This window comes from Paramisgurnus dabryanus, chromosome 19 (genome assembly GCF_030506205.2).
Source record: "Paramisgurnus dabryanus chromosome 19, PD_genome_1.1, whole genome shotgun sequence".
Taxonomy (NCBI): Eukaryota; Metazoa; Chordata; class Actinopteri; order Cypriniformes; family Cobitidae; genus Paramisgurnus; species Paramisgurnus dabryanus.
This window is the reverse complement of record NC_133355.1, coordinates 19,562,548-19,587,390: the sequence shown is the minus strand read 5'-3', so window position 1 is coordinate 19,587,390 and position 24,843 is coordinate 19,562,548. Positions and strand designations below refer to the sequence as shown.

Sequence of the window (24,843 nt, the reverse complement as noted above, 5' to 3'; positions counted from 1 at the left end):
TAATAAAATAACAGATGGAAAGAAATGGGCCAAACAAAGTCCATTCTTAGTTAAAGTAATCAGCATATTTTTAAATCTGACACTGCTAAAATTTGGTCATTTAACATCACTGTGAAAATGAACTGAATGCAATGTGCACATCTGCTCAAGCAACGGGTAAATAAAGCAAAAATCATTCTGTGCCTGAAGACAAACAGACATTGTTGTTAAATACATGTTTAATGAAAAATAATGAAAATTATTTGGTCTTCTAGTTCAGCTCTAGTATTATTACTATGTTTATTAGTACATTTTAAATACATAACAGATCTAAGAAGCTCCATTAAGTTGGACAATGAATACTAAACCAGTTAATGATACTGTGAGCTATAGATTACACAGTTCAGCTTTTTTACCAGGTTGTTTTACTATAACATTTACCGGATTATACATATATTTCACCGTGCACAGGTGTCACTTAAAGATCAGTGTTCCTTTATATTTGTAACATCAGGAAATTGATGTTCCCTGTCAGTCACCCCAGGTTTAGCTAAAAGCAGAAAGCATGTTTCTATAAGACCCTCTGGGGATACATATCAATAACACAAGCCAATAACAACAACGAAGCTGCTCTCTCAAAACTGCCACAGTGAATCTCACGGGACAGTTCATGAATTTATCCAACAACACAAAAATCCATCACAAGTCCCGCGTTATTTCGCTAGTGCGTCACACTTTGTTTTATTATATTGGAGATTCAAAATTAACCAAGCGGAAACCAATTTGTTTGTGGTTATCTTGCCGTCAGTCGTGCAGAACGACGCGTTTGCACCAAAAAATAAACAAAAACAGAAACACAATTGAGAGGACATGAATCAGCTGAGCGAATGATAGGAAAGAAAGAATGGGTTGGGAATCAGCCAACGCTTCGCTGGCCTCTCCAAAATGGCATCTGCTCTTAGATTACTGGAGTAAAGGTTTTAATGACTGGCTCAGAAACAACAGCATGACGCAGTCCCCGAATGGTTGCGGATCTGTTTTCAAACCAGTTTGTTTGAGTTGAAGAGAGCTTAATTGTGTTTACGCCATGCTTATGAAAACCACACTCAGCGTAGGATATTTAAGCACGGGACAAACATGCTGTAAACACTGACAGCGACATCGTGATGTCTCAGCATCATGCCTACGCTCATGAAACTCATCATCACACGCTCACTGATTGGTGCAGGGGTTTTTCCAGAGCAAAAGTGCATGATAGGTAAACTTCTGAAAATAATAATACATTTTCACTTATTCATGATGAGAAAGAGAGAGAGAGAGAGAGAGAGAGAGAGAGAAAGAGAGAGAGACAGAGAGGGAGAGAGGAAGTAATGAGGAAATGGGAATGGAATCAGGGAAAAAGCATGAGCAAGACTCGAACTAAAATCATGTGGATTAACCTTGTGCATCATGATCTTATGGAAATCCATGTTATAGTCACTTAAAATTTTATCACTTTATTCATATACTTAATTCAGCTTTTTTCCATGGTCCCGGAAGTCTTTTCCATGTCACTACCACGGATTTCTCGTGTCATTTCATGTATTGTTTTCTCCATGTTTTTTTCTATTTTCAAATCATTGTCGCTTGGGGTTAGGGGTAGATTTGGGGCTTGCGTTAGGATGTACTTTCATGTTAGGATGTACTTGGTTTCTACATTTCTTCCGCTTTTAAAACTATTCTTGCCTGGAGTTGGGGTTTGGGTTAGGATGTCTAAAAATGTAACAGAAAGCGATTCTGACCCCAACCCCAAGCGACAATGGTAAGAAAATAGGAAAATACAATGAGAAAACAATACATAAAGAAATCCGTGGGAGTGACACGGAAAAGACATCCGTGGTCCCGTCACGGAAAAAAGCTGAACTCCGTGACATGGTCACGGATAAAGTGATCAAATTTTCTGTGACTATATCATGGATTTTCGTGAGATCAGTTTGCCCCGTGGCACCTAGTACTTCAGGACACCAGTCAAACTGTGCTTAATTATGGGTTATATTTGTTTGAAACTGCAGTTTAATCAAAAAATGTTGTGTGCCTTATGCAAGCTACAGTATATTCGATCCATGGCCTCATTAATATGCAAATGAAAATGTTATGCACCCAATCAATGTAAGTGATCTCATAAATATGCAAATAAGAAATTTAACCCATTTACAAATGTACAGTGTGACATCTTGAAACATTAAAATCCAGGGTTAATTATTACCTGGGGTAGAATATGAACAGTGTGAGACATTAAACAAGATAACCTAGGGTTAAGCTTATGCCCAGGGTTAAGAAGAGGCTGGGTTTACAAATTCAACCCTTTTTTTTACCAAACTGCAGGTTTCAGCCAAGCAAGAGACCGTGTCTAGGTAATTGCTGATATGAGGATCAAAATCTTGCATTCCTATCAATCCACAGCACACTTTAATCTCACGGCTCTCAGCAATCCACTTCAGAGTATTACACCGGTGCTACATGTGTGCTTTTAGAGGACAAGAAGGAGCAGCATTCTTTCACAAAGGGCACGGCCACACTTTCTGATTCAGCGAAAGTATCGATTACAAAAGCAGGGGGTCTCTTTTAACAAGTCCACTTCTGCCTGCAGAGATGCATGTGTATGGAGGTCAGAAGACTGCTGAAATGGCTTTTATGAAAGCCTCATTTAAACTTTACTCATGGTGGATATGATCTCCATCCTGTCGGCGAGGAGAAATCCAGCGTGAATTATGATCAGATATGAAGCACCATGAGAAATAAAGCGCGTGTGTGTGTTTGTGCGAGTAGCGGCTTGTTTTCAGTGTGTTTGCGTGCGCAGGTGTTGAACGTATATCACTGTGAAATGTGTTTGTGCGAGCATGTTCGCAGGATTTAAAGCGCAGCCCTGTTCTTTCGCCAGCATCGGGCGGCGAACACCAGCGAGTACATTCATCACAGCGACGGGTTTTAGTTAAGTGCTCCATTCACAGTGACTTTCACAATAATGCTATTAATTAGCAGTGCGTCGTGCAAAACATTCAAATAGGTGGAGTTGCTTGGCTCTGACCCAAGAGCCGAGGCTACCATGACGCTATACAACCAAAATCTTCCTCAATACAAAACGCTGCTTATCTTTGCAAAGGTTTTGCTCTATTACAAAGAAAGCTGCAAGGATGGTCATTGTAAACTGCACTGATTATTAAATAAACTATGCTGATTTGCTGATTGAATGTTTTGCTGTTTAATCATAAAATATCACGCAAACCCTCCTTATCAGCAGCTTACGTAAATCATTGGTTTGTGACAGAATCTTAAGTAAAAGTACCTAACATCAGAAAGGAAATTGCCCGGTTATGCTTTTAAGAATCAGCAAGAACGGACGAGTGGAAGATTTCTGAGTAATCCTTTGTGTCAGCACCTTATCACAACATTACTTCTCCTTGTTCTTTTATTGTTCCAGTTAATCAGATTAAAACAGACAATTTCTATTCTTGGAAGTCTATTAAGTCCATAAGCCATATAAATCTTAATATTAAAAATGCATAAAAACGTAAAAGTTCAATTGAAAAGCAATCAGACCCATGCTGAGATGAGATACTTGCAGAGTTTTTTGTGTTTTGAGTGTAGGGATCTGGGTGAAATTTTCAATATGACATTAGGAAATGTGAGTATTACAATTACTTTAAAGGTGCAATTGAATGTAAAACTGTATTTAACTATAGGCAAAGATGAATAATTAAAGTTCTGTGGATGGTAATGACATAAAGTGAGCCTCAAACACTATTGTTTCCTCCTTTATATGTAAACCTTATGCATAAAAAGACCATTCAAAAACAGGCCAATCTCAACTTAACACCGACTGTGATGTTACAAAGCTACGCCCCCAAAGTTAAATTACAAATTAAATTAATTACAATGTTTTTACAATGCTAAAACAAAGTTGTGACTGCTAAGTTAGCGCTAAATGCTAGTTAATGCTATATGGTAGTTCTACTCTTGACGTTACAGTTACATTTTGCCAGGGCTGGCGTCAAGGGGGGGCATTCGCGGGCAGTGCCCCCCGAACAGGTTGTTGTGCCCCCCCTACAAAGTTTTTTATTACTTTAATATATATCAAGAATAATTAAAATAAATTAAACATTGAATGTTTCATGACTTGTAATGTAGTCAAATGAGGAAAATATAGTTGATATAGTTTTTTTTATTAAAATAGACCAGTTTCTCTGATTGGATGTATTGCCGTAAAGCGGCTTTTTTAAAGCTAGGACACGGTGTGCGCTGCGCTATGAAACACATTCATTTCAATGGCTTGCGCCACGCGAGGGCGGTTTGTTGTTGCGCTCACGCCGCGGTCGAAGTTCAATAGTTTTGCGCATAGTTTGTGGTCTTTTGCACTTTTTACAGGAAATGAGCTGACAGTCTGACCAGTTGTATGAGTGTGTGCTTGCTGTATTTGTTGTTTTAATGTCTTGTTTTTGCAAGTTATTGTTGCTATTGCGTGCCCCCCGTTGGAAGCCGAGTGCCCCCCTGTTCGTTATGGTCTGGCGCCGGCTCTGCATTTTGCAGGTCCATATTAAAAAAACGAACACAGCAACGTCTATTTCCAATTTCTGAACAATTGATCTGTCCCTCAAAATCTGTATCTTCGCCTGATACAGACTCAAACATATAAGGTCTGTTTAATAATGTGAGCTACCGAGATGACCCTTGTGAGCATCAATCAGAGCAGAGCTTAACATTATTATTCATGACCCTTTCAAATAAGATAATAGGGTTGTAAATGGGCAGGTAAAACAGTCTCTGGATCATTTTGGACCTTAGTAAAGTCACATTCCTTCAATGTAGATTTCAGAGAACATTTGAATGTAATTTAAATACAAACTGAATTGAATTGAAAATAACACATCTTATTTTTTACAATGACCATAGTTAGTGCGGTATAGATGTGATTACAGTATGCGATTTTGGTGATATTGCGACTATACTTTGACTTATACTTCGGTAAAAATAAAGTGATTAAGCTCATAATCGCAGAAAGTCTAATCGTATTAAAACAGGTAGCATACGCCGTTCTATTCGCAGTTTGCGGCCATGTAAACACTTATCGCATCTATACCACACTAACTGAAGTTCGCAGTCTCCCTTCATCCAGAAACAGCTCAAATATCGCAGCAGCAGCATAATATTTCTTCATCATGGCACTGAATAACAAAATACATCCATAAGAATGTGTTTGTCATGTAGCATAAGTAAATTAAAACAGTCGACACTATTTGCAAGTTCATCATTTGAGCTCTGCATTGGGCTATGTGTGAATAATAAGCACAATCATTAGCGAATAATCAGAAAATAAAAACTGCATGTAAACAGGAGTGAAGAGGTCATGTAAACAATTACATTATTGGTGTACATGTAAACGTAGTCAATGTTAATAGTCATTAAAGAGCTACTTTGGCTGTATTTCATACTATGCATTGGACAATATAGCTAAAAACTGACCAAACCAATGAAAAAAGCGCAGTCAAAGAACTTCTTTAATAAATCTTTTCTGCAGTTCACTGCAATTTAATGGCCACTGAAAAAAAACGTATATCCGCGAATCATCATTTCGTGCTACTGCATTAAATAAACCAAGTGCCTTAATGTCGTCCTGGTTTTCACTCATTTGGTGTCATCTATTCAGCTAGCCGCGAGGGAGATTGTTTCTCTCTGTCATCCAGACTTTCATTACGGCCCTAGATTGCTCTTCCTTTAGTTCAAAATGGGTTCTCACCAGAGCTAAAGGAGAACGAGAGCGTAAACTGCTGGCTCTTCTAAAAGAGAATGGCGGTTGCATTCGGGCCTGATTAAGAGCGTTAATTGATAGCACTGCTCATAATGCCCCTAATGTTTCACCATCACGCCCAGGGGCTTTCTTTTCTGAATGAAAAGCAAGAATCCAGATGTAGGGTTAAGATGCAGAGTCTTCATTATAATCATTATCCTCCCCCTCAGCTCCGCCCCTTTCAGACAGCAATACTGAAATTAGTAAGGAAATCACACGAAGACTCGGTTAAAAACTAAAACAGCTATTGATATTAATTACCGGGGGGGGGGGGGTAAAGCTTTTTTATGCATTCTGACTTATTAACACACTTTATAAGTTGGATTCCTCATGCTAAACATAGGCAAAGTGTCAAAAAGCAGTGACAAGAGTATTTCTTTGCTGAATGCACTTCACCAGGGTTCATACAAGTTTTGGAAAGTTTTTCGAACATGAAAGATTTATACGTAACAATCTTGCTTTATTTATTTTATTAGCAATTTCAGTGCAGGACGTCCATGTAAGTCCTTAACAGAATAGAGCACACACAAAGCAACCAAGAGGTCACACAATATCAGCGGTTCCAAAAAAGTGTGTTGTTTCCCAAAGAACCCAGTCAAAGGCAGTAAGTAAAACTGCATTAAATATTGTGTTTTTTTTTTTGGCATTTGGCACGTAAGTGCATTTAATATGTCACGACATGCATGTGTAGTAAATTATATTTTTTATCCAGAGATAGTGAAATAATGTTTTGTGTGTTGCTTGCTCGTGACTCACTCCACCCGCGGTACGCCTACTGGATCAGCTCAAGCTTATTCAGAAAGAATCTGTAAAGCTGATCTGTCTTTTATAAATCTGATAAAACCAAAGGTTATTTGGATATATGAAGGATGTACTACTCTACAGGTACTCAGGATAAACATCCGATAGGCAGAAACATTGTCTGGATGGTTGGGATATCCATAAACCAACGGATACATTTTCCTGTCCGGTGTGAAGCTTTACATTATAATCACATTCAGATTAGAGATGTCATTTAGAGAAGTAGTAAAACTCTGAATTAGATGTGGTGATTTACTTCATGAACTATATGGCTATTGATTCAGGAGATTACTAAAATAGCCAAGTCTCTAGCCAGGGGCTACTGATAAGAGATTTGGGCATCTCATTATTCCGCTGTCTTTACAAAAAATCAGGCCAGAGGCATGAGCTAAATACATCACTCTTTAATTCTGCTCCTGTACAGTATCAGCAGCCCAGAAGAGGGTCATGTGACAAGCAGTGACACATAATTACAGTGCCGCAGTGAATTAGTCTGGGTCCTAAAGTGAAACCAGGCGTCTATCTATCGACCAAAATCGTTTCATCACTTTGTGCAGCAACCACACATAAACAACTTGCCAAACATAAACACTTGATGTGAAAATATGAAACATACATTTAATGCGCATGCATTACTGTCCATTAGCTCCATGCAGTCATAGCTGAACGTACGTTACCAGAAGCCTTGATTCAACTGTCATCGGTTTATAATCTCAAATTTGATAATTCATATAATTAGCATAGGTTTATTCCCTTTAATATTGGTGCCTTCTGGGTCATAAAGCTCTCACATCAAAAGAAATATGATGAAAAGACAGCATGTAACTAAACTAAAGCCCGTTGAATTGCCCGTACATATAAAACAGTTAGCTTATAAAATTATAGTAGAAAGTCTACTGACACAAATGCCAGTCTAAAAGTCAGCTTTACATAATCGCAGGGATTGGCCATAAGATTGAACGAGTTCCTAGAAGTGAAAGGATATAAAGCAACGAGAATGAGAAACGAGATTAGCGCATGGTTCTTACCTTCGTACACTGCTTTGAATCCTTGGCCGCTTACGGCGTAGTCTGACAGCAGCCACAGTGTGAGTCTCGGTCCTGTGCTCACTATAGGAGCAGGAAGTTGAAACCCCGTCAACCTTAAATGCAGAAAAGGAACAAAGCTCATGTTAACCGGCAGTATTGTTATGCTGCAGCTTGCCAGCTGAATAGACTGCGCTAAACAGACCGTCTCAATTTCAAGCTTTAGTAGAAAATAAAATCCTGTTATTGCGGTATAAAAGCTAACTAGAACAATGCAGGTGATATGTTTGGAAAATTCTGCACGATATCGTCCACCAGGGTCCTTAATGCCCCAATCATCAGAATGGTAGCAAATAAACCATTTACAGACCCATCAAACTCAATCAATAGAGCAACTAAAAGACCACATTTCACAGGTCAGAGGTTACAGATGGACACACTCGAGCTACATCAACACTGCTTTCAGCAGAATGCACAGAATTGTCACTTGCTTTGTATTTTCATGAATAAACAACATACTGAGTAAGTGTATAGTAATAGTAAATAAAAAAAAATCTGTAAATGTTTATGCAAACAATTTGACCACACAGTACGTCTTTCTAAGGCTTTTTAGTTTTTCCATTTATGGAGTTTTGCCAACACAGTGTGAAGGAAATTCGTAACAATTTTACGAGGTGGCTAATACGTGATCACACTAGACTGTTAACATGCAAAATTTCTACACACACCCTTGCGTACATCTGCAGCAACCGGATGGGATGTCACATCAAGCTAACGCTTGAATTACTTTCTTTTCCAAACATCATGAATTACGTTACGGCATTATAGTTGCTTTTGTTATTTTACATAACGATTGAGCAATACTGTTATTTTCCTCCATATGAAATGTCACCTCGCAAGATATTGATCATCTTTTCACATTCGTATTCACACAATACAAATTTGCAGGTCAGAATCCACCGAACTTTAGAAAGCAACAAAATGTGAATTTTTATGCATGACCATGTGCAGGTCAGGACTTACCGGGGTGGGGGCCCATGGGCTTGAGTAAATTTTGGGCCCTACACTCTCAAAATAAAAGGTACAAAAGCTGTCACTGGGACGGTACCCTTTAAATGGGTCCTAATATTTACATATTTAATATATATACACACTTACTCACCAAAGGAAATGTAAAATCAAGAATCAGATAATTGGTGCTCTTTAATAATAATAATTTAGTGTTAACACTTATAGCTGTTGATTTCTACTCTATATATATATATATATATATATATATATATATATATATATATATATATATATATATATATATATATATATATATATATATATATATATATATATATATATATATATATATATATATATATATAACAGAAATTATACAACATCCCTAACAAAAATTAAATAAACAAAATGACGTTGTTACATATCCTCGTGCTTTTTTAGGTGGGTATACGAAAATCATTGACCTTTCCTAGATATCTGCATATCAAGTTAGACTAAACCATTAAAAAAAAAAACATGGTTACAAGCGTACCATACTTACTGTAGTAATGTTTTTCATTTCACTGAGCGCTTCCTTTTCGCATTATCTGTAAAGCATGTCTCCCATTTCGCTTATTCAGTATTATACCGTCTATGGGTTTCAACAGCAGTAAATGCATGGCGTCATTTTCATCACCAAGATGACTGACATATATATTAACAAATTAAATGCACAATTCCTCACAAAGTAAAGGTCTAGTTAACCACACTAGACCAACCAATAGGCTGTAAAAGAAATTTTAAACGACGTTCATATTAGCCTACTGAACAAATCAAACGAACGCAAGCACGGGGGCCCCCTACTGGGCGGGGCCCCTGGGCTAAAGCCTAGTCAAGCCCAATTGTAAGTCCGGCCATGACCATGTGTTTCCAGTATGCCCCATTCGCATGTGTATAAATTAGGGATGTTCACATTGACCGTTTAACCGTTAACCGAAGGTAAGAAATTATGACCGATTAACATTATCAGTTAAAATAAAAAATATTTGTTAATACATGGTGTGTGTCCTCATGAGCCGACAGACATTTCGCCACTTTTCTATCTTTAATTTGTGAATGTCCTGTAAATGACACAAATGATTGCTGCCCTGATGGTCTGATAAAGTAATCATTTGTATGAGAAATCATTTGTATGCGTGTTTGGAAGCTGAACGGAGACGCGCGCGTGTCCGCGCAAGATGACGCGGTCCGTCTGCGCACATCCGGACAGACGTTCGCTGATGGCCTCTGACCCTAATCATAAACATCTAGCTCTTTTTGGACAAACGGAGAAAGACGACGCAAAACCAAAACTTTCTGAAAAGCGTCCTGCTTTAGAAATGACCACTGTGGTAGATGAAACGGAGACAATCTGCCATTTGGATATTAATCCACTGGACCGATCGCGTGCTTTTTAACAAGGTATGTTGCGTGAATATCTGATAATGTATGAATCCTGGTTCTGTTTTTGATCTGTGGCTGCTGTTTGCACGACGTAAAACCAAAGACGACGCAAAACCAAAACTTTCTGAAAAGCGTCCTGCTTTAGAAATGACCACTGTGGTAGATGAAACGGAGACAATCTGTCCTTTGAATATTAATCTACTGGACCGATCGCGTGCTTTTTAATAAGGTAATGTTGCGTGAATATCTGATAATGTATGAATCCTGGTTCTGTTGTTGATCTGTGGCTGCTGTTTGCACGTTCAAATTAAATGTTTTGTTTTTACTAGTTCACAGACAACCGTCAACTGTATTTTTACTCAATGACAATTTCATATTAAAATCTTATCAGTTAACGGTTAATGTTCGGTTTAGAAGCTACGGTTGTCGGTGGGGAAAATTAACTGATATGAGCATCCCTAGTATGAATGGAAGTCAATAAAAAAAGTGCAGTATAACCACGGCATCATTTTACTGTGATCTGCTCGACAAAGGAAGCTTGGAGATTTCCAGCGACATGAGCGACAGCATCCGTTAGCGATAGGAAGGTCCAGCTACGTGACAAAGTTGAAAACAGTTTAACTTTATGCAAATGACAAGCAACTCTCAAGAGCGACAACCAATGAGCAGTGGAGTTTCGTCAATTACTGAGAGGACGGTTAAGCTTCATTCAGACTAGCAGCGACTAGCAGTAGCAGAGCGACACAATCTCATTGATTTCAAGGGAAGCTGTGCGACTTCCGGCAACACGAGCGGCAGTAACCGTTGGCGACTGGATGGGGTGTGTCAAGTCTCACGGCAAAGTTGAGAAATGTTTAACTTTATGCAAATTCTAAGCGACTTTCAGGAGCGACTACCAATGAGAACGAAGCAGGGGGGTTCACGTCTCGTCAGTTATTGGAGTGGACGTTATTCATTTGTTTATGACAACCAGATATTGAAACGCCTCTTTTGAAAGAGACGAGCGACACACAGCGACAAAGTCGCTTATAATGTGAATGTACCTTCACTCATTTGTTTATAGGTGTTACTAAGACAACCAGAATTAGAAACCCCTCCTAACGACATCACTAGCAACAAACATAATCCAAGTTACATTTCTGTAATAATCATATGTTTTTGTATAATTCACTTTGTACGAATGTATACAAAATCACCACCTCTTAAAATAGTTTGACATTCTTTAGAAATGTACTTTTATATTCCACATTGCAAAAAATCTTTGTTATTGAATAAACTTTAACAATTGGTTTAAATAGCTACAATAATATAGTGAGGTGTTTATAATGGTTATTAAGGTAATATATTGTTCTGAAAAGGCACTAATAACTGAAGTACAATGCTGTGATCTGCACTGTGCGAATGTATCCTGTGGTTATTTCTTATAGACCTGATTAGAGCAAAACTGAGCCTCCAGCTGCCAGCTGTGTTTGACAACCGTGCACGTGTGCTCGCAATTTCCCACCGCACCAGTATGACCCATATCGTCCTCCAGGGTGTCAGCAGAGCAGAATGTTAAACCGTGTGATGCGGCTTTAGCTACAGGCATTGCTCTGAGCGTTCATGTTTCAGGGCTCACATCACTTTTGACTTCTAAGTCGGATCCGAAAACTGTCATCTAATCACCATCAGCGCAGCCCGAACACAGACCAGCCAGTGGCGGGGATCTGGGTCATTTTATATGTCTTTGGTAGAGATAACAAACTAATTGAGTTGAAATGTAGGCAGGAGGCGGATGACTCAGATGGGATGATCCGGTATTTCAAATGGCTACAAAAATATTTTCGTGAAAAACTGTTTAAAAAGCAAGAATGCCACATTCAGATAAATGTATTAATTGTCTCTGAAAAGACTCATGCTGTTCAAATATCACAAATTCTCCTAAGAGTGCCCATACAGAACCAAGAATTATTTTTGATATGTGAGTTTTTCTTTGGAAAATGTAATTTAGAGATTGTAACTGGCATGTTCCCTGCATAGGCATAGCTTGACATTTGAGCCAGACTTGTCTATCATAGTATTTACACCGAAACATGCTTTTACCGGAAACTAGAAATATTTTCAAAGATTACATCAAAATAACCTAGGTAGAATGTTAGAAAAAAAACATGATAATTGGTTTCTCATTCTCCACCATTGACGAGTTTTTAAGGCAATCCATATTTCCGCTATTATCCACTAAGTGGCGCTCTTACCCAACTTATAAAACACAAATGTTTGTAAAAAAAAGTTGGCAGGGAAAGTTTTAACTGTAACACACAGTTAAAAGTAAAGAATGAGGATAATTATTTGTATGTTTTATTAATAATGTTAATACTAATTAACATTAATAATAATAATGAAAATCCCATATTATAAACAGTGATCAAATATTGAAGCATCCTAAATCATGATGAATTACAGTTTATAAACAACAATTACATTAAAGTTAAGAATACCTTACCCATTATATGAATTGCAAGAAATAAAAATCCCAGGGTTAGTTCATTTTAGGACATTTCTTCACTTTTAAAACTCAAAACAATTAAATGCCTATGGGCATTAATTTATGCAGTCTTTTGAGGATAAATAAACTCCACCGAAGGTTGAACATGCCAGGCTCTGTTCTAAAATTGACCGCTTTAGGGCATTTTGGAAGCACTTATGTGCGCTGCTTGGTATTATACCTACGCGATCGTAAAGTTTTATAAGTATTAGATTTTGCAAATAATTTGATTAATGAAGGTGTAGTGTGCTATTTATTGTAATCGACAAGATATATTAATCTATTTTTTTCTGTAATAGAGGAAGGATGCTCCGATTGGTTGATGTAGTGCTTGTCCCGCCCCTCATCCATTGTGATTGGACAACTGGATAACAGTGTTGTTTTCGTCAACGATGACGATAACGAAAGGATTTAGTTGACGCACCTATTTTTTATGACGCTATCGATGACTAGCTAAAAATGTCTCTAAAATTATGAAAACATGACGAAACACTTTTGAGTTTTTGTTGACAAGACGAGACGGAACGGAAATTATTATAAGTCTGACTTTCACAATGCATGTCATTTTGCGTGAAATCTGTCTGTTTTTAGCTAAAAAGTATCAGCAATGCTGCCTCTTCCTATCCTTGTTTTGGGTCAACACAGTCTCACTCACGCCCAACACCCTGCTGCAGCCATGCCGCGCATGGGGTATATCAGGCTCAACTTTTTGTTATGACATGCGCAGAAGGCACACCGACTAAAACAACGGCAAGACCTCTTTAATGCACATTTTAATAGTATTAAATACACTACACTTTTTAACCTAAATTAATTTGTTAAAAAAATACTTTTTTTTACTAAAATTGACTTAAACTTGACTAAAACCTTTTTTCTACAAAAACAGTTTAAACTTTGGTCTGAAGCTACAGTAGAATGATTCCCTGAAAATGGTAACACAGGGATTTTCTTTATGCGTTTATTTATGAATTTGGGAGATGCTTTTATCCAAAGCGGCTTTGTGTGCTTTTAAGGTATAACTTTTTATCAGTATGTGTTCCCTCTGTAATTCAAACCAATAATACTTGGGCTGCTAATGTAATGATCTACCATTTGAGCTTCAAGAACACATCCTATTTCTGAACAAATAGTGGACCATCAGTTAAGATCATCTCTCGGCTGAAAGGGTAAAAAAAGGTGCATTTGAGTGGTACCACAACCAATGAGCTAAAGAGAGCCTCAGCGAGTCTGGTCTGGCCGAGAGGCTGTGAGGTGTGCCGAAACCTGAGGCAGGCTCTATTAGAAGTCCTTTCCACATGGATGAGTACTGCAGCATCCAGTCCAGACTCTCTATTAGAAAAAGAAGCACTCCCACTCCAATTATCCCAGGTGCTCCTTTGGGAAAGGAATGAGAATATTGGAGAAGGAAGAGGAAAAAATACAAAAACTATAGAAGCAGAACAGGTGGTGGTGTGCAGGGTTCACCGAAGGAGGAAAGACAGATTGTATGTGTGCGCTTGGATGTTTGTCTATTTGTGTGCTTACAGTTTGTATTTACACGCTGTTCTCTGAAAATACAAGTTTGTGAGTCTTTATGCGTGTGTGAGTGGGTGTTCATGTTTCTATGTGTAGGAGTAAGATACAGAGGCTAAACTTAATTTTGTCAAAGCAGCTTCATCCAGATCTATCCTCATGTTGTTCAAGTGGATATGTATAAATAACTTGAAAATGTGGCACAGGTTGCCTTACTCTCCACTGCATAGTAAACTTCAGTATGTGCGAAAATTGGTGTGTTATAAGTGTCACTGGAGAAATTCTCCTGATTAAAGCCATCCGTAAACTCAGTGCCCCGCCTTCCTCCACCCTTCAGTAGCTCCATGCCGTGGCTGATTTACAGAGTCCAGCACTGCTTCATAATAAAATGTGATTAAATGGAGTGTCAGGCCATGAATAATGAACCTCGGCATCCAACCACTGTCACCACACATCAGAGACCTACCAGAGCTCTTTGTCCCACACCAGAGTTCTCAGACACCCAACCATTACCGGGGTTGATACTGAACTGCCTGCATTAGCATGGCTGGCACCATTTGCATTTCATGAATGGCCTTGTTCCAAAAGACCGTGGAAGCTGATATCAACACAGCATGTTCCAAGAAAGAGACGGCAAGCAAGCCAATCTGAATTGCATATAGTCCAGATGACAAAATTAACTAAATTCTTCTTCCTCTATTTTCCACGTGCAGTGGCTGTTGCTACTATTGATTGTATTTTTTTTTTCTTTCTGTAACTTTTTTTAAGTGCAATACTCCTGCATAAAGCAAAAGTATAAGTGGACAAAAATATAATGCTGAGAACTAAACTAAACAACCATACATGCTTCTTGGACACCTAAACCATTGAAATAAATGGGAAGTTGGTCCACTGCTACAACAGCTTATGGAGAAGATTTCTACTCGGTGCTGGAACATCTAGTCAAGCATTAGTGTAGTCAAGCACTGTGTTGATGGTTTCTGGCTTGCAGTTAGTGTTACAATTCATTGTGTTCAATGGGGATCAAGCCTGGGCTTTGAACAGGCCAGTCAAGTTCTTCCACGCCAGATTCATTAAACCGTCTCAATGTGTGCAATGTCATACTGGAACAAAAGAGCCCAAAATTGATCCCCAAATGTCATTGTATACTACAGCATTCTGTTTTCCATTCAAATTAAGGTGCTTAGCCAAAATAAAAATGACAAGGAACTGCCCACATACACTACCTTTAGCCATGTAGTGCAGCTACTCGATGCGAAAAAGCAATGTAAATTGGACAAAGGTCACCTACTTGCTTTTTAAAATAACATATTAATAGCATCAAATTACAGCAGGCTGGTCCTTCCTAATCTCATTCAAAGGTGAAGGTGTGAATCGCTGAGGCAGCCATATACCAGCAGGAAGAAGGACACCCTAGAGAGATCGGAAGGATGTAGTGGCAGGATTCTGACAGGCAAGCAAAGAGAAAACATTAGGGGATAAATTATAGAGTAAGAGCAAGGGTGAACGAGGAATATGTTATGTGTGCATGCATCTATCAAAGCTATGACATTCTGGCATTACTGGGATCTGAAGGGTATGAATTGACAGCTTGTTACTTTGGGAGGGGGGATTGGTTAAGATAAATGCAAGCTCATCTTAAGGTATATGTAAGATGTTCATGAATAATTGGGTTCCTTGCCGGGCTGTGCTGAATAGTGTTGAGAATTGAGAAGCGGTTCTTATTCTAAACAGGATGAAACTTCCATGCTACTATTCAGTGGATCAGCAATAGACTACTTTATCTACAGTGCAAGTTAACAGTGCTACCGGTGATGTCCATTTTCCAAACAAAAGATGTTTTGAGCCAGTATATGAAGAGCAAGAGGAGTGTTACTTCTGTTGGCATTAAATCCAATATGTCTTCTTTACAATACCTTTTTCCACAAACTACTAATAACCATTCAAGAAACCAATAAGGAACTAGAAATATTTAAGAGTAATCTAAGAAGGAACCTAGATCATTAAATTCCTTACTATTCCTATCCCTGCCGCCAAGTACTACTGCAAAAGATGTAGAGAAAGAGAGATCTCCTCATTCAATCCACCTGTAGGCCCGCAGAGAGGTATATGAGGTGAGGTGAACTGGATTGATGGTGTTAATAGCGTAGACTGCTGCGTCTAACACAATCACGGCCGTAACTATCTTGTTTTCAAGGACTTCAGTCATCCTGGGCTGCAGCAGTTACGTACTCACTGGAGCGCCTCGGAGTGGCTAATGTCCAGGGTAAAAGGTTCCCAATTATCCTCTCCTGCCATCATTCCCAACCTTCATAAACACAAGCTCTTCCATCCTGCCTACTCACACACAGTTCCACTCATCTCGGCCAGCTTTCCTACAACGGAGCTATTTTAGCATTGCTGCCGTGACGGGTGGATATCGTGAGTCTATCATGGCCTGTAATAGGGCCGTTGAGTGGTTTCGCTCTTGGGACCAGATTACTGTAATGTATCTGACCTAAAGAGTACATCCACAGCACTCACACACATCAACTGGAGTCCAAGCCATCTGCTAGACACATCTGCAAGGAATTGTGTTATTAGGTCTTTAAAGGCACATACTGTAACTACAATGCAAAGGACCCCACTTTGACCTTCTTATGTACCCATAGTCGCTGTCGGGCAGAAACCTCCTATGTCCAAATTTTGTCAATTTCATATTTTTTCACAAATTGATGCTATTGGTCAGTCCCCACGTGGGTCTGTTATTTGTACAAGTTATTAACCAATCTTAAGTCCTGAAAAAGCTTGAGCACAAATCTCTTAACTCCATTGGAGACCTCAACTGTCTAAAAAATCTCGTAACTCCACCTCTTCTTCACTCCGCGGGAGATTGAGAATCGCAACAAAATCCTCATCGAGCCACACGTCTACTGAGGTAAATGTCCTTAAACCACTGGGTATTTATGATTCAGTTATATGAATTATATAATAACAGTTTATATATTATATATAACAATTTTATCTCGAAGTAATGGTAGTGCTGAAGTGTAATACTGTTTCTTAGGCTGCTAGATTTTTCTTTATGCTTTCTTTTTGATTTGAAATCTTCCATTGTTTTGTTTCTGACGTGAATTTAAAGCACAAAAATTGCCAGGTGTTGACTTAGTTAGCCACTATGCATTGGTTTTTCGTCATGATTGGTGAGATATCTAATGTGATTTTCTTGGGGCTTAAAGAAAATATCTTGACCCCCACTAGTTCTGCCATTGCAGCCATGAATCATTATGCAAGCTAGCTGGCTTTTTGCCTCGTTATTATACGTAAATATGCCTTATAACATAGGGAAACAATCATTTGACCATTATTAATTAATTTTTTTGCAGCAACCATGTCTGTGTCCTTAAAGGACTCTGTCAGGTACAACAACAATGGAACGATGAACTTGAAAACCAACCATTCTGATGACTGCCGTCCACATCTGAGTCACCAACTCCCAAACTCCACCTCAGACAGCCTATGATATCAGTTATTGATGTATTTACTTATTACTAGGCTTAAACATGTGCATTGAAGTTTTAAAATGTATCTTATATAATACGTGAATTAACTTGAATGTTTTGGATACCACCATTAAATTAATTTGTGCATGTAAACCACCCCAAGTAGCAAGGTTTTTATTTATGAGAAAATAAAGGGCTGTTTAATTTATATAATAATTCTGTTTTTTTAGACACTAACAAGTGAAAATAGTTAGGTTAGATACATTTGAGTAGGCATGTTTTATTAAAACTCAATAGCTGTAATGTTTGTGTGCAGAAAGAAGCCCGTGAGACACGAAGGTAAGTTTGCAAGCAGATTAGACTAATTTCCACTTATTAGACAGCCTAATAAGCTCATCGTGTTTTGTATTGCATCACTTATAGATCTTAAACCTTTAAAATAGAGTTTAGGAAGATGTATGTAACTACAGTCAGCTTTGGTTATCTATTGAAGCCTCGTCTCTTATCAAAAGGCTCAACGTGACCACAGTCTTTGTTGAACACTGCTGGCAGCAGCAGCGTCTGTGTCCGTACCATTCTTATCAATGACAGCATAATCTCCTATCTCCCTGCTCCCAAGTCACAAAGCTTGTATCTCTGATAAAACATGACTTTGGGAAAATGTTGTGTTAATGTTGGTACACAACTGTATATGATAGCAATATAAGGCATAATAACAACTTTAACAATACAATTTTTAATAACTCAAAAATATGTTTTTTTTTTAATTTCCTGAAAAATAATGGTTTTGGAGATACGAGGATATCGCCCGACATCAACGCCATGTTTGTTCACTTCATTCTTAAAAAATAGAGGTGATACACGATCCCATAGAAGAAGGTTTTATTCTGTATGGTTCCATAAAGATCTTTTAACATCTGAAAAAAACTTCCTTTTAAGGTTCTTTGGAAAAAAAACTTTAAAATGAATGTTTTAACCCCAGCAGCAATCAAGATTTGGGTCCGACACAGTAAGCTCTTGCACAAGAAAACTACAGTAAATCTGAACACATAACACTGCTAGGATATGCTAAAGGATATCTAGCAGGTCTCAAAATCAGACGTTATCTCCATGGCAATATCTCATTAACCTGCTTGCTCTGGTTCAGACCATGCCAACACAAAGAATGCCAGCGCAGCTCTAATAACTGCCTTCAAAGACAGTGTTTTTTTTATATTGCCCTAATTATTTAAATATTTACTTTTTAATCATGATTGAATCATAACGGGATGTACAAAAAGGTTAAATACATTAACATGCATGCATTTGGCAGGCACTTTTATCCAAATCAACTTACAGTGCATTTAGCTAAACATTGTATCAGTATGTGATACTTTGGAAGTTGAACACATAACTTTTTTGATGCTAACAAAATACTCTGTTAATTAAACTACAGGTTAATTTACACACAGTTTACTTCAACATATTGCACATGCAGACCAGCCAATCTCAGACCTTTTACTGTCGTAGGGCACAGCACTTCAAAAATGTGCAGTATACCTCATTTAAGAAGTTGCTTTGGATAAAATGCACAAATGGTAATGTTAACCCAGTGTACCAGCTTTATTCTTAATGAAGATAAAACACCAAATTCAACTGACTTCCTGTGCCCTCCTCTCACCCACATTGAGTTTCTCATCTATTTCAATCTACAGCAATATCTATTCTCTCAAACAAGCTTAGCCAACCTTTTCAACTAATGTGCCAAGTCTTTTGTTCTTGGGTCAGGCGGAAGTCTTGATGTGACATCTCAGCTATCTGCTATTCAGAGCTCTGCCTTTTAAATGTTACTTCATTTTAGACCCCCTGAATACATGTCAATCCATTAAAAATATAGATTGTGGAAGCACAAAAGATAACCGCAGCTCAGCTGCCACCAAGGTACATAAGTGCAGATATCATAGAAAAGTCATGAGCGGTGTCTGCGGGTGAGATGGAGATCGGGTGAGAGAGAGAGAAAGAGAGAGAGCGTGTACAATAGGAAAAGCTGCACACACTGAAGGATTGAGCGAGAAGAAAAGTAGCACAGGCTAAATTATTAAGTATGGAGAAGCAGTGATATAATACTTTGCTGATCAGGCAGAGGAATTTTAGGGCCATAAAAAGCCCTGAAAAAAAGAGCAAGGGAAGGATGAGTTATTGGTGGGTGAGCACAGTGGCAAAACTCATCACGGGGGCATAAATGCTCGTACAAATATGGCTGTGGAGTTTTAACATTGCAGCAAATGACCATCTGCATCACCCTTCTCCAACCCCTATCACACGCTACGGGCACTCTACATAAATATGCACACGACATTGCACCTGATAACCCTTATGACCAAAATAACCACATTCTGCATCAGGCCACGTCCTACGGTCTCTCTGACATTGGCCAAGTGCACTCAATATAGTTTCCCATCAAGATATAACCCATCAAGAGGAAAACCTCTTGAAGTTTGGAAAAGTCAACTGAAAAACTCTACTTTACATTTTAACAGTTTGGACTTTTGTAACTCTATGTTCTTCCCCAGTCCTTGACTGATGATGGTTGGTAAATTGAGTAGATGGCACCTATTACCACAAGAGCCAGCACCAAATATCACAGGCTGTAGAACACTGCAGTACTGTTATACTGTCATAGGCAAAGTTCATATCACAAACACACAATGATGATGGTCTTGCTATCAGTGTTCAAGAATCATGGACCATGATGAACTGTCACATTAAACAAATCCACTTTGCCTTTGGTACAGTATCTACAAGGGACGGACTTAACAGCTCTGTTTCGAAAACTTTGCTTTTACCTTGCCAGACAAACCAGTGTAAAGCTGGTAGCTGTGTTTTTGGCTTGTCTTTATCTAATTCAAGCTGGTCATTGGCTTGACAACCAAACTCTTTGTCCCCAAACAGCTTGACCACCTGCTATCACCCGTCCGTAGCTGGTTTGTTGCTGAATAATGATGGACCAAGTAATGTCCCGCTTAGACCAGAAAGCTACTACCTTAAGCTGTATTTTAAAGCGGACATCTAAACAACCACCCTAGTCTACCAACTGTATTAACAACAAAACACAATGTACACAATATACACACAAGATATACACAGTCTGCACATAAGACATAGAGAAGGTACACATAATGCTGAATTATTTATTACTAATAACTTTTTAAATCCCATTTAGTAAACAATGCAAAGATTAGCATACTCTTCTTAAAGCTCACGTAACACACGCTGTTTCTGCATTTCTGATATTAATCTGGAGTACCTATGGAGTAGTATGACATCCTTTATATCTCTGAAGAGTCTTTAGTTTAATCAGATTTATAAAAGAAAGATTAGCTTTACCGAATCTTTCCGATAACGTACGAAAAAATGAAGAAGGAGGAGTAATAACACGGGAGGAGCGAGTACGAGTCATGCAACACTATACAACACTGTTTTAACTTATGATTCACTACATGTTCGTGTCATTTATATAATATACACGCGCCTATTTCCAACATAAGACAGAAGTCTTACTTACCGCGTGTAACTCGTCATGAAAATCCACCGCATCAAACACACACACGCAAAACTCCGCTGCTAATCCGGATAATAAACTATATCCATTGTTTCCATAAGGCTGGATGTCTTCTCCTTACATCCAAAAACACACTTCTTGTTGTGCCATTGTTGACTTTTGAAATTAAACAAAGCTGAGTGGCGTGATAAGCTGTTAGCAAGCTCTAGCGTCTCCCGCTGACTGACGGCTGGGCGGGGTTTTCCAGAGGAAGTTTTCCGGCGGAAGCCCATATAAAGACGTGATACGTATCGAAAACCCCTGAAACGTCAGTTAGAACTGTAATCGAAAAAAATTAGCCGAAACTTGTACGAACCCTGGCGAAGTGCATTCGGCACAGAAATACTCTGTAACACGCCCAACTGCATTTTTGACACTTTGCCTACGTTTAGCATGAGGAAACAACTCTATAACTGTGTTAATAAGTCAGAATGCTTGAAATACCATTAAACCCCCCCTTTAAGCCCGCAACATGTGTCATCTTCGTGCTATGTCACAGAAAGCACCAATCAAAACTCCACTTAAGTGAAGTGGTTCAACAAACCAAAATAATCCATCATTTATCGGCTTTCATTTATCGGCCTAATTTTGCTATCAGACCGATAATATGCAAATTAAGCAGTTATCAGCCGATAACGATATGTCGGCCGATATATCGTGCATCTCTACTTAAAACGACTCAAATAAATAATATAAAAGTACATAAATTATTCTGGTAACAATTTTTAAGGTCCAATTCTCACTATTAACAACTTTTACCTCAATATATTCATAATTACTGCTTATTAATACTTAGTAAAGTAGATTGGGTAAGATTAAGGATGTAGAATAAGGTTTTGCAGAATCAGGCATTAATATGTGCTTTTTAAGTATAAACAAACAGCCAATATCTCAGTAATATTAATGTTAATAACCAACCAGTTAGTAGTGAGAATTGGAAACTACATTAGAGTGTTAACTTACCATTATTGTTATAAACTCACCAACGTATTTAAAGTGAGAAGGATGAATAAATATTAATGATGCTCTGATCGTTCGCCCGCTGATCGGTATCGGCTGATAACGTAATTAAATGACTCGATCGGTACTCGTTAAATTTGCCGATCTCATAAACTGATCTTTCTGTTTACTTTTGTCATCATATGGCTCCTGAATGCAGCTGCAATAAGAGACCATTAACGCAGTGTGAGCATTTATAACCCGCTCCGGTCCTACAGCGCGACGCGTCTTCACATCCCCATCAAACAGCGTATACAACACAAATATATCGTTGACAATTGCATCCTCATGCCGAAAGTTTATTATTTGCATGCGTGTTAAAGTTTTGAGAGTTTAAACTTTTATTTACCTCACAGATGCTCTTGTCTGCGTTCACCTGACGCGCGCACACCTCTGCCTGTCATCAGTGCACGCACGTGTACAGAGCAATCTCTCTCACGTCTTAAAGCTACAGTGACCTAAAATTAATCTCAATAAAATCACTCTGCTCTTGACTAATGAACTGTTATTCTTCATATGAATGCGTGTATTTAATTCATACAGTAAAGACTGTGAAGTGTTTTATTTTTATTACTTTTAACAGACGTAAGCCTTTTTAAAAGCATATTAAGTTTCCATTTGTAGAAGAAATATTTGTTGTGCTAATTTATTTAATTCTCTATTAAAACAATAATATACCTGATTACTGCAAGTAATATAACAAAGGCAACATCTTTTGTATTAATTTATCTAGAAAAAACGTTAACAGTTACAGTCTTCAAAGAGATTGCATATCATCTTGAAGAATTGGCATTGGTATTGGCCGATCACGAAGACAACAAATCGGTAATCAATATCGACTGCAAAAATCCTGTTGTATCATCCCTAATAAAAAACATACATTTTAAACTATTTATATAATTTATTTATATATATTATTAATTTTAATTATATATAATTGTTTTACAGTCCATACCAGTAGGCTATTTTGTTATATTACAACAGAAGTAACTGTAAATTACTGGAAAAATAAGAATAATCCTTTACTTTACTTTTTTTTGAAAATTACAGTAACTAATTACCCCAACACTGCTGGCCAGCAAGCCTAAAATCTGATATCTCAACATCATTTTGAGGATACTCTATACGTTTAGTGTAGAAACTACATTTATAAAATGAATGTAAAAATGATTTCCCAAGTCTTTTTCTACACCTATGATGCTAACTGTTGCCATTTTGATAATAAAGAGTTAGGTTTAGTGCCACTCGTGAGACATAAAGAGGTAGTGAAATTGCCTACTGGTGCCATTTTTGGCACATTAATCTTCATTTTCAACAGTATTTGATTTACACAATATTCTGTAATTGTATATCTTCAGCACAACTGTCTCGATAATACATTCAATATGTTGACCAGCCCTATTTGCAGCATGTTGCTAAGTGCATCTGTTGGCAAAAAAGGTCTCTGAAAACAATTACAGCTACAATAATTGTGCAGGAACACAGATTTGATTGGCTGACAGGATCAAAATCCATCCATCATGTTGAACAGGTCTGCACCAATAATCAGAGCATCTCGAGTGAATCCATATTCCAGCCAACTATTTGCAATTACATTTTTAATATGATATTGAGATCCAGATGGAGAAAGAAAAAGCGGATAGACCTTCCCTTCTGTAATTTCTCAGAGATATTTTCCCCATTTCCTTTCCCGTATATTTCCTCTCTCTATATTTCCTGAATTCCCTTTCCTATCTTCCTACCGGTTCCTCATCTCTCTCCCTCTTTCTCAGCCCCACAGACTTGCAGATTAATTATTCAAATGTTATCTTCATTGCCAAAGCGTAAGTTAGGAAGGAGGCTACAGGCTTAAGCTTTCTATCTCATCCTGACTCTCTCAATAACGCATTCAGCCTCGGAGGTCGTGGCTGAAATTGCGTTATTTGTACATCAGGTCATTTTATTGTTCGCTATTTCACGCTTTCCCTCAGCACTGTGTCAGAATCCTAATAAACTCTCAAACTAGGTTTAGCCACTGATTTAATTAGATGCAAAGGACATTTGGAGCACACTGACCGTTACAGAGATACTTCTCAATCTCACTTTCATGCTGTTCATCCTTCACTTAGCTTTCACTGTTATTGTGCACCACACTGTGGGCTGTTTGCACAAACAGGTGGAAAACAATCCATCACTCATAATGCTTATGGGAGCACTACGCTACGGCTAGAGGATTTGTGCACCTCCTGTATTATAAGAACCTTGGCGGATCCATACTCCAGAGGCGCCGGGCACCTTGCATTTACATTCCTGGAAAGATGAACCCTTCACCATGCTGACTCACCACTGCAATATGACAACTGCTTTTAATTAAAACAGTTAATTGAAGGCACTTCCTCCCAGCTCTTAACAAGCTTGCAGAAGTCACGTATGAACTCCCTCCTCCTCGTGCTCATCTCCTTCACTGTATCGGCTTATCGACATCAAGCAGCAGCTTTGTGCTACAGAAACCAAACAGTACAGAACATTAAGCAGGATGAATGGATACTTAAGTTAAATGAGGGTATGAGATGTTTTAGCAAGCATCAATATCATCCTCAATTGTAAAGCATTATTCCTTTCCCCAACCGGTGGCTGGATAGATAGGTCACATTAGCAATTCTGTCCCATCATTACTTGGTTAATTCGTTATCCTCACTGCCTAT

General features: G+C 38.2%; 1 protein-coding gene across 1 annotated transcript in view; it reads right to left on the bottom strand.

Moving 5' to 3' along the window:
• csmd2 (CUB and Sushi multiple domains 2) overlaps window positions 1–24,843 on the bottom strand; it is a 364,270-nt gene that overhangs the window by 305,102 nt on the left and 34,325 nt on the right. Inside the window, exon 3 of the mRNA XM_065292427.1 lies at window positions 7,633–7,745. Within this exon, the coding sequence (XP_065148499.1) occupies window positions 7,633–7,745 (113 nt within the window). The remainder of the gene's footprint in view (window positions 1–7,632; window positions 7,746–24,843) is intronic.